The following is an 11,879-nucleotide window of genomic DNA, read 5'->3' on the forward strand; positions in this document are numbered from 1 at the left end:
TATGAAAATAAAAATCTCACTGGTAAAGGTAACTATATAGTAAAGGTAGTGGATTAATCACTTATGAAGCTAGTGTGAAGGTTAAAAGGCAAAAGTAGTAAAAATAACTATAACTATAATTAGTTAAGGGATACATAAACTAAAAAGATGTAAAATGTGAAATCAAAAACATAAAAGGTGGTGGGGGGAGTAAAAGTATACAGTTCTAGAATGCATTCAAATTTAAAACTTGTTTTCAACTTAGAGTAGACTGTTATGTATATAAGCTGTTATATGTGAACCTCATGGTAACCACAAAGCAAAAACCTATAGTAGATACACAAAAGATGAGAAAAAAATCTAAGCATAACACTAAAGAAAGTCATCAAAACACAAGGGAAGAGAGTAAGAGAAGATGAAAGGAGCAGAGAAGAACTACAACACAGCCAAAAAAACAATTAGCGAATTTGTACATATCTATTAAACATTACTTTAAATGTAAAGGGAATAAATTCTACAATCAAAAGACAGAGTGGTTGAATGCATTAAAAAACAAGTCCTATCTACATGCTTCTTACGAGAGACTCACTTCAGACGTAAGGACATACATAGACTAAATGTTAAGGGATGAAAAAAGATGTTTTATGCAAACAAAACAAAAAGAAAGATGGGGTAGCTATACTTATATCAGACAAAATAGACTTTAAAATGAATAATGTAAAAAAAAAAAACAAAGATGGTCATTACATAATGATAAAGGGGTTAAACCAACATGAAGATAGAACATTTGTAAATATTTGTGCACCCAAAATAAGAGTACCTCAATATATAAAGCAAATATTAACAGACCTAAAGGGAGAAAATGACAGCAGTATAATAATAGCAGGGGACTTTAGTACCCCACTAAGATCAATGGATAGATCATCCAGACAGAAAATTAACAGAACATCAGTCTTAAATAACACATTAGACCAGAAAAACTTAACAGGTGTATACAGAACATTCCATCCAAAAGCAGCAGAATACACATTCTTCTCAAGTTCACATGGAATATTTTCCAGGATAGATCATATGTTAGGTCATGAAACAAGTCTCAATGAATTTAAGAAGACTGAAGTCAATTCAAGCATCTTTTCTGATTATAATAGTATAAAACTAGAAATCAATTACAAGAAAAAAAATGAAAAAAACCCATAAATATGTGGAGATTAAACAACACGCTACTGAACAACCAATGGGTCAATGAAGAAATCAAAAAATATCTTGGGACACATGAAAATGGAAATACAAGAAATGAAACACACCAAAATCTATGGGATAGAGCAAAAGCAGTTGTAAGAGGGAATCATAGTGATACAGGCCTACCTCAAGAAACAAGAAAATATCAAATAAACCATCTAACTTTACATTTAAATGGACTAGAAAAAGAAGAACAAATGAAGCCCAAATTAGTAGAAGGGAGGAAATAATAAAGATCAGAGTGGAAATAAATTAAACAGAGACTAAAAGACAACAGAAAAGATTAATGAAACTAAGATCTGGTTCTTTGAAAAGATAAACAAAATTGGCAAATCTTTAGATGCACCAAGAGAAAAAGAGAGGGGGTTCAAATAAATAAAATCAGAAATGAAAAAGGAGAATTTATAGAAATACAAGGAATCATAAAAGACTACTATGAACAATTAAACTCCAACAAATTTGACAACCCAGAAGAAGTGGATAAGTTTCTAGAAGCATATGATCTTCCAAGATTCAATGATGAGGAAATAGAAAATCTGAATAGACCAATTACTAATAAAGAGATTGAATCAGTAATCAAAAATGTCCCAACAAACAAAAGTCTAGGACCAGATGGCTTCTCTGGTGAATTCTACCAAACATTAAAAGAAGATTTAATATCTATCCTTCTTAAAACTCTTCCAAAAAATTGAAGAGGAGGGAATGCTTCCAAACTCATTTTATGAGGCCAGCATTACCCTGATACCAAAGCCAGTAAAGGAAACCAAACACACACACACAAATTACAGGCCAATATCCCAGATGAACACAGGTGCAAAGATCCTCAACAAAATATTAGCAAACAGAATTCAACAATACACTAAAAAGAGCATACACCATGATCAAGTGGGATGTATTCTAGAGATGTAAGGATGGTTCAACATCTGCAAATCAATCAACATAATATACCATATTAACAAAATGAAGGAGAAAAATCACATTATTGTCTCAAATAAATGCAGAAAAAGCATTTGACACAATTCAACTTTCATTCACAATAAAAACTCAACAAAGGGGTATAGAGGGAACATGCTTCAACATAATAAGGACCCTATATGACAAACCCACAGGTAACCTCATATTCAATGGTGAAAAGCTGAAAGCTTTTCCTCTAAGATTAGGAACAAGACAAGGATGCCCACTCTTGCCACTTCTATTCAACATAATATTGGAAGCCCTAGCCGGTGCAATTAGGAAAGAAAAAGAAATACAAGACATCCAAATTGGAAAGGAAGAAGTAATACTGTCACTATTTGTGGACAGCATGATTATATATATAGAAATTCGTAAGACTTCACCAAAAAACTGTTAAAACTAATAAACTCAGTAAATTTGCACGGTACAAAATCAATATTCAAAATTTGGATGCATTTCTATACACTAACAATGAACTATTAGAAAGAGAAATTAAGAAAACAATCCCCCCATTATAATTGCATCAGAAAGAATAAAATACCTTATTTCTATTAATCAAAACCATTTTTGATATTCCAGATAGGAATCATGGATTAGGGCAAAGGATAAAGGGCCAAATGAATGCCGGTGAGTTTATGCATTATATAAACCTTACCTAGTATCTTTCTCTTATATCACATTGGCTAAACTTGAGTCGCATAGCCACTCATACTTGTAAAGAAATTTAGAGGACCAAGACAGCCAGGGAGCATCCCCACTTCTATCATCAGTGAAAACACAGACTGTGGCTTTGGAAGACTCCATACACACTACCTCACTGGATCACTACGTAAACTCAGTGAAGTATGTATTCAGCACCTACATTGGTGCTATGAATTTTTGAGTGTTAGAATATTACTGTTCCCCATTATTTTCTGTTCTTACAAAAACCAGCATCAGGAAGAATGCCTTAAATATTAAACTTTTAGTTGTGCATGGCCCAAGACCAAAGACAGAAGCAGGAGAGACTAATTTACCACAGGAACTATGGAGGAGCTTCTCTTTGTTTTGCTTTGAAAAGCAGATATGAGAGGAGCTGAGTAAGACATGATGACTAAATGCAATGTGCTATCCTGGATTGGATCCTGGAACAGAAAAAGGACATTAGGTGAAAACTAAGGAAATCTTAAAAAATGGACTTTATTTAACACTAATATATCAATATTGGTCTATTAATTGTAACCAATGTACCATATTAATATAAGATGTTAGCAAGAGAGGAAACTGGGTGTAGGGTATATGGAAGCTCCCTGTACTACCTTCTTAATTTTTCTCTAAATCTAAAACTCTTCTAACAGTAAAGTTTATTTAAAAGGAAAAAAAGAGTAAATACCTAGGAATAAATTTAACCAAAGAGGTGAAAGACCTGTACACTGAAAACTATATACTGAAAGAAACTGAAGAAGAAACATGGAAATGAAAAGACATTCTGTGCTTATGCATTGGAAGAATTAATACAGTTAAAATGTCCATATTACCCAAAGCAATATACAGATTCAATGCAGTCCCTATCAAAATTCCAATGACGTCTTTCACAGAAATTGAACAAACAATTCCAAAATTTGTATGGAACCACAAAAGACCCTGAATAGCCAAGCAATCTTGAGAAAGATGAATAAGGCTGGGATATCATGTGCCCTGATTTCAAACTATATTACAAAGCTGTAGTAATCAAAAGTGTATGGTATTGGCATAAAAACAGACACATAGGTAAATGTAACAGAACACAGAGCCCAGAAATAAACTCAAGCATACACGGTCAATCATTTACAACAAAGAAGCTAAGAATATACAATGGGGAAAGGACAGCCTCCTCAATAAATGGTGTTGGAAAAACTGGACAGCCCAATGCAAAAAAAAAAAAAAAAAAGAATCCAGACTATTATTTTATAGCATATACAAAAATTTACTCCAAATGGATTAAAGATTTAAAAGTAAGACCAGAAACAAAAAACTCTTAGAAGAAAACACAGGAAATAAGTTCCTTGACATCAGTCTTGGCGATGATTTTTTGGGTCTAACCCCAAAAGCAAAGGCAACAAAAGCAAAAATCAACAAATGGAACTATATCAAAGTAAAAAGCTGATGCACAGCAAAGGAACCCACCAACAAAATAAAAAGGCAACCTCCTGAATGGGAGAATATATTTGCAAAACATATTATATATCCAATAAGGGGTATGACCCACAATATATAAAGGCCTCATACAACTCAATAGCAAAATTACAAATAATTTGACTAAAAAACGGACAGAAGAGATGAATAAACATTTTCCAAAGAGTCATACAAATGGCCAAGGGGCACATGAAAAGATACTCCACATCACTCATCTTCAGGGAAATGCAAATCAAAACCACAATGAGATAGCTCACCTTAGATCACACCTGTCAGAATGGCTACCAACAGAAAGACAAGAAATAAGTGTTGGCGAGAATGTGAAGAAAAGGGAACCCTTGTGCACTGTTGGTGGGAATGTAAATTGATGCAGCAACTATAGAAAACATTGGGGAGGTTCCTCAAAAAACTGAAAATAGAATTACCATATGATTCAGTAATTCCACTTCTAGGTATTTATCCAAAGAGAATGAAAACCCTAACTCAAAAGATATATGAACACCCAAGTTCATTGCAGCATTATTTAAAGTAGCCAAAATATGGAAACAACCTAAGTTGCCGTCAATGGATGAATGGATAAAGAAGATATGGTATGCATATACAATGGAATATTATTCACCCACAAAAAAGAATGAAATCTTGCTATTTGCAGCAACATGGATGGTCCTTGAGGGCATTATGCTAAGTGAAATAAGTCAGACAAAGACAAAAACTGTATGATCTAATTTATATATGGCATCTTAAAAAAAAAAAATCCAAGTCTTAGATGCAGAGCACAGATTGGTTGTTCCAGAGGCAGGGCGTGGCGGGGGGGGGGGGGGTGGGCAAAATTAGTGAAGGGATCAAAAGATATAAACTTCTGGGTATAAAATAAATACATTATGGGGATATAATATATAGCATGGTGACTACAATTAATAATACTGTATTTGAAAGTTGCTAAGAAAGCAAATCTTAAAGTTCTCATCACAAGAAAAATAATTTTTGGAACGTTCTACAGTGACATATGGTAACAACCTGTTGCAGTAACCATTTTGCAGTGCATACAAATATCGCATCATTATGTTGTACACCTAAAACTAATACAATGTTATATGTCAATTATATCTCAGTAAAAATGTAAACAAAAGAGAAAAGAATCTATCTCATTTTTAAATAGAAACAATATTTAACACATTTAAAGCAGTCATCAGATTTCATATCTATTCAAATATAGACAATATTTCCATTTTTCTGAAGCTCAGCACCTTTTCTTAAAATTACACGCAACTGATATCTTCTGTCAAATTATGGAGTATTTATTCCTGATTTTGTAAAAGATTACGTGCTAAAATTTCTTCTTGATAAAGCAGAATCTTTTCAACAATGATTTCCCTTGTATATTAGCAAGCAAAACAAGTTTTGTCTATTTATATACATAGCCTTGCCTTTCCTTATGACCCTTATTGATCTTAAAGATTTTCTGGAAAAAAAATAGGACAATAATGTTATGAAATGTGAATCTGTCAAACAATTGGAATTTTTTTCAAGAAAAATTCAACTCAAACAAAAATAATTTGCATGAACTTTTTATTCATTTGAAAAGGTATATGGCATAAAATAAGAATTATAAAAATTATGAAATGCAATATCTAAGAGGAGTCACAGTTCTTTTAACATGCAAGATTTATCTAGCACAAATGTAACTAATTAATAGCACCTGAAGTACATTCTCCCGTAGTAGTGATGACCATCTGGTTGACCTTGCACTAGATGAATAGGGAAGGCAAATGTGTAAATCATTGTTTCCCAAATGTTATCACCACCACAAGAAGGGATGGAATTTGGATGGGAGAAGAGATCTCTTATTTCACACACCTTTAAATTGACTGTGATTCTTAATTGGACAGTAAGACAAGACTGAGAGGATTCTTCTAATGTGTCACTCAGAAATTTTTAAATATGAAATAAATGAAAGTATATATCTGTATATATTTAAATTAACATATATTCATATATATGTCAACCCTGTACAAAGTTCTATATTTTGATGTTAAGACTAAACCATTTTGGAAGAAATTTAGTAACCTATTCAGTGTGATACTCAGAGAAGTCATAATAAGATCAAAGAGACACTTTAAGTGATAAGAAATTTGGAACAAGATCTCAAGCAGGTACACTGTCAAATCTCTTAAGAAAATTACTACGAATTAATGATTAAAATAAATACATTTTAACAATTGGTTTTGCTCAAGGTACTTTTCCAATGATACTTTGTCTATTATACAGTTCATTTTTGGAGTTTTTTTGGTATTAATTTAGCAATCGTGGCATTTCATTATGCTTGTTGATATATCTCTTTAAAACAGTATTCAAATTAAGTGAATTCTATCTGTCTAATTATTTCCTAGTAAGACTCTTGGGAAGAATAAAATAGGAATTATAAGACTTTCAGATCATTAGCTTATCTAATCATGCTGTATTCTGCATATGTTATAAATTAAAGTATTATTCTGTAAGAATCTGTTTTGAGTTTAAGAGCATTTAAAATTTTAGATATGCAGAATTTTAAAAAGCCCATCATAATTTCTAGTCACTTTGTAAATAGCAATCATTGTCCTACATGGTATTGAAGTTTGGTTTTAAAAGATTGTATTACTTAATTTCCTCTGTAAAAGGTAAATTGTAATCGTCTTTTCAAACACAGACTTGATGAATTATCTCTAGTGACACACTTGTTTTTAATATTTACATATTTTGGCTTAAGTTTCAGTTAAAAGAAGTTCGATTAGTTTCAATGTAATAGAGAGAGCAGGTTTAGATACCTCATCTATGAGACCACTCCATCTTCCTGTATGCTGAGAGAAATACAGAAAACTGGGGAGAAATTGTACTGTTCCTTAATGCCTTTCTTTTTATTTGATTAGGTAATACATAGTTCTCAACTTGGGAGAAGAGGTGTTAGCAGACTGCAAGATTTGTTAGTAATTAAAAAAAAAAAAAAGATACTTCAAAGGTCTGTTTTTCCTTTCTTCCCAACTTAACTGGATAGCCATGGGTTTTTGAGGGGAATGCCTAACTCAGAAGCTAAGGAAGCAATTAGAAGCTCACACACTCTAAGTTCTAAATAAGGCCCCTTCAGTGCTTATGATGACCTTGGGGAAAGCACTTGGTGATTTAAGAAAGAAAGAAAAAAAGATAGCCACTTGAGTGGTAAGTGTCAGTCATACTGCTGTTTGACATTCAAGATAGAGTTTCAAAGACATCCTGCTATATAAGGCTTGAGAGTATACTATTTCTCAAATGAATGAAAATATGCCCAGTGACACTGAGGTTTACGCAGAGACAGAGCTGAAAGAAGTAATAAAAATATAAATGACCCTGACTGGCAGGATGATCTTCCTGATCCATTTCTTATTCCATCTGTCCAATTAGTATGGGTTACGTGACTGACCAAAATCATCCATCTACAAGTCATTTGAACTATATACATTAAAGCTCATGCACACATTTGGCAAACCATACCCTCAGAGGACCTTAAGCCTTTCATGTTTGTGAAAATTTGAAATCACACTCGTTTCCCTAAGGTTCTGAAGAGAACATTTGCATACAACAGCAATCAAAAGCCTATTTCCAACTATTCTTTTAGGTCCTTTTCAATTAATTAGGAGACTTTGCCAACCTCAGGAACTCCTCATGGAAATAGAAGAAACACCAGTAGAACAATGTATGGAGAGACCAGTTTTGAGGCTAAGGCCCAAAATGTATTAGAAAAAATTTCAATAATTAAACCTGCATAGCTCTTTCTGCTGATGAGGATTAGCACTTAAGGGGTGTTCCTCAACAAAGCCAAATGACTACTAAGATCAAAGATCTTAGGCTTTGAGTTCTTCACCATCTCCTCATACATGTGCATGCAAACACAGAAGAAACTTCAGAAAGGGCAGAATATACTTCAAGCATTTTCATAAACAAATGCAATAGAGGCTTTTGTCTATTAACCAATAATTTAAAATAGCTGTCATCCAAAAAGCTGCCGACTAGATATTTTTAAAGTTAATCAATACTCAATAATATTTTACTGTCTTTAGTAATTTTTGAATCTGGATAAGAAAAAAAGACTTCAAATAACATTTTCCTCAGAGTGCTTATCAACTTTCTTACCATCAAATGTTAAGTAAACTCTTGCTTGGGGCTGAGATGATCCTTTTACACAGGTAGAACAAACAAATACTCCAACCAAGACCCAAATTGCCTGGAATGCCATTTCTTCAGATTTGCAAGTTAATATCCAAGGGAAAATACCTTTAAAATAAAGATAACAAGCTTGTTATATTTCACTTCACATTTTAGGAGCACACCCCCCCTCCCCCCCCCCCCCCACAAACACAAAACCAGCAATCTAGACAGAACACTCTATTCACAAAAGACACAGCTGAACTTTTACAGTCATGCAAACAGTAGGAGGTGCTGTGACTGTTTCTTAGATGTGAAAATTTGGATTTGATTTCCTTTGTGTCTGGCAGTCTTTGTTAAAAGTGAAATTATTTCATCTTCCAGCAAAATAATGCTAATATAAAACAAGGCAGCCAGGAAAATGTTACTGATTCCCAAAGGAAAAGCCGATATTTAAACTTGTTCTTCTCTTTAAAAAACACATTACATTGAAAAGACTTGAGAATGGTGCAAATAAGTATTAGTGGATGAAAACTTCTCTTTCTACCATAAATATAGTAGCAGTAGGAAAATCCCACATGAACATTCACTTCCACGCACTCATTAGCTCTTTTGGAGTAACCATCTCTGAAATGATATTTCTACACAGAGATCTACTAGTGCTCAATCCTTGATCACTGGAATTAGTTATCTGCCAGTTTATACAGATGACCATACAGCTGTTAAATGATGTAGATGAGGTAACCATGGATTTGTGCCAAATTCAAACCAATGACTTAGTGGTGAGCAATCGAGTGAACCATATATCCCTCAATGCATATTTAAAATAAATCGACTAGAAAGTGGGCTGTCAAAATGTCAAAAGATAAATCAGAGAGACAGGTATTACTGTTTGAAACTATAGCTATAAAATTAATACATGCTATTAACTAATGTCTGAATAACAAAGATCAGGTAATGTATAACTTCATATCTGTAGGAGCTCTAGTGGCCACAATATGCAAAATAAACTCAGGACCATAAAAGAAACCCCATCATTTTGAATCTACCACAATTATACAATAAGATGACATGACAGAGTTTAATCTAGAAATTTATTTTTACAGGTTACAACAATACTGATCTTCAATATTATGTGGCTTTTAAAATTAAAATTTTACCACTAATTGTATTCAATAAAGAAATGCCACTAAAATTTGAAAAGTAACAGAAGCAATAGAAAAGCTTTAGTAATACAGAAGCAAAGTAACAATTAAACCGAACATGCCATTGTAAACAAAAATTATAAGTTGATTTCCTAGGTGGTACATATAAGAGGCAGAAACAAAATTGTATGCTTCTTTTACCACACAGATGGAGGAAACCCTAGAGATGTTTGTGTTGGTAATTTTCAAAAGAAACACTTTCTTCCTGCTTCCACAACCTCTTCACCTTGTCATCCCTAAATTAACTTAGAAGAAAATTGATTTTATAGGGTGACTTTCCCTTAGTAATTTGCTCCCTGGTTTTGTTGACTTTATGTGTAAAGTCCCCCCCCCCCGCCCACAAAGCTATAAATATGCCTAAACTTTGTCTCTTTATTAAGCAGGCTGATAATAATCACGCATTTCTACATATTGCTATTAACAATATCTTATCTGATATGCCTCCACTAGAGCTACATATGCCACAAATTGCAAAGAATAATATTGGAGATGAAATGACAGGTCAAGTGGAGTGAGTATACAGAGCAATGTGATTTCAAGCCAACCTAGAGTTGAGAAGGGACTGAAAGCCAAGTGTCTCATACACGCCTCCGCCCCTCATATTTTATGACTTCTTCCCTTTAACTCAAACACTTAAGACATGCTGCTTGTTGTTTTCACTTGTACTGATTGAACACTAATAACACGTAAGAAAAGGACTCTTTTATAAAATCCTCTCGAGTAATTTTGCCTTAGAAGGCAGGGAAATACTCAGCTTTAAACTCTCCGCAGGTGTCACAACCTAAAGAAACAATTCCAGCCGGGCTCTCAGCAAGGGAAACACTTCCATGACAAACTGCAAGCGCTCTTAAGAAAATATCCAGACCTGAGCACATCGATATGTGAAAAGTCTATACACAGACCCAAAAGTTATATTTTTCTAAATTTGTAATGCTGAAACAACGAATCCAGCTTACCGAGGTGGGACGAGATCAGCACGGAAAAGTCGTCAATTTGCTACAGGTTTGGATCCGCGTGTTTGTAGTCCTTTTCCCCAAAGACCGTAATTTCTAGGGCGTCCCAGCGGTGAAATTCTTTCTTCCCGGTCCTCTGAGTTTCTTTGTAAAGGAATCCTCAGCGTTGCAGTGGCGCGGCACCCGGAGCCCTGCTCTGCGTCGCTCAATCAAGCACTACGGAGTGAATGGAAAGTGGCCGGCGCATGGGGCGAGCGCTCGGGTGTCCGATTACAGCGACGCGGCGCGCGGCTCTGGCTGCCCCGGCGCGCCGCCCAGCCGGCTCGCTTCACCCGCCCAGCACGCTCGGCCGCATCTCCACCCGCCGCGAGGCCCCACCCAGAGCGCGCCCGCGAGAGGGTGGCAGGGAGCCGCCAGGGCGTGGCCGACCCCAGGACGAGCCGCCCTAGAGATACAGGAATGCGCCGCAGCAGTCTGGGGGACGAACTGAACACCTCTGCTGCTTTCGCGCTCTGCAGTGGAGTGAACAACTTACAGGGTGTGCCCCAAGGTTTTTGTTTGTTACCGGCTGCTCTTGGAAGGCATTCAAGATTAAGCTTGGCCTTAAATATCAAAGTGCAAAGCAGCTTTTGCAAGAGAAGGATCACTAAATCCTTTTAAGGCAAAGAGATGCGTTTTTAAAAGGGCATGAGTCTCGTCCTTTTCCCGTAGAAAATTTTCTAAAACCGGTCGAGATGAACCAACAGCCTCTTCGCAGAAGTTTATCCTTTTAATGGGTATTGTTTCCTATTGTGTTTCCTTAATGTCCTAAAGGCAGTAACTCTGTTGACCTCACCACGTTGACTCACAATACAATACTCTACTTCTACCCTCCCAGATATTCCCAAAACATAATTACAAGAAATTATTTCACAGTTTTGTAGAGGAAGGCTGTTCTCAACTATGCCAACAGATAGAGGTTTACAAATCTAGACCTCAGGGGGTATATTTCCAGCACTACTTTCAGGTAAACTTGTTAAACTCTGGAATGACTTTGATGTTTAAGTGCAGATTATTTCTCCGGATCACAATGAACTAGATATTTGAACTTAGGGAGAAATGAGCTTCGACCTCCATAAAATGAGCAGGTACTTGCTTAAAAATCACTGTGGGCTATAGCCCAGCAGATGTCACTATACAGAGGGAACATGGAGTGTAATTTCTCCACCTTGTTCCTCATAATTTTCTTTATGAAGTAAAG

The 11,879-nt window shown here is 35.1% G+C and overlaps 1 protein-coding gene across 1 annotated transcript in view; it reads right to left on the reverse strand.

The window, feature by feature from the left end:
* SEMA3C (semaphorin 3C) overlaps window positions 1–10,992 on the reverse strand; it is a 184,929-nt gene extending 173,937 nt beyond the window's left edge. Inside the window, exons 1-2 of the mRNA XM_068550451.1 lie at window positions 10,643–10,992; window positions 8,470–8,610 (exon numbers count right to left, since the gene is read on the reverse strand). Coding sequence (XP_068406552.1) covers window positions 8,470–8,572 — 103 coding nt within the window. The 5' untranslated portion in view covers window positions 8,573–8,610; window positions 10,643–10,992. The remainder of the gene's footprint in view (window positions 1–8,469; window positions 8,611–10,642) is intronic.
* Between the last annotated feature and the right edge of the window lie 887 nt (window positions 10,993–11,879).

The sequence above is a fragment of the Eschrichtius robustus genome, chromosome 8 (genome assembly GCF_028021215.1).
Source record: "Eschrichtius robustus isolate mEscRob2 chromosome 8, mEscRob2.pri, whole genome shotgun sequence".
NCBI classification, from domain to species: Eukaryota; Metazoa; Chordata; class Mammalia; order Artiodactyla; family Eschrichtiidae; genus Eschrichtius; species Eschrichtius robustus.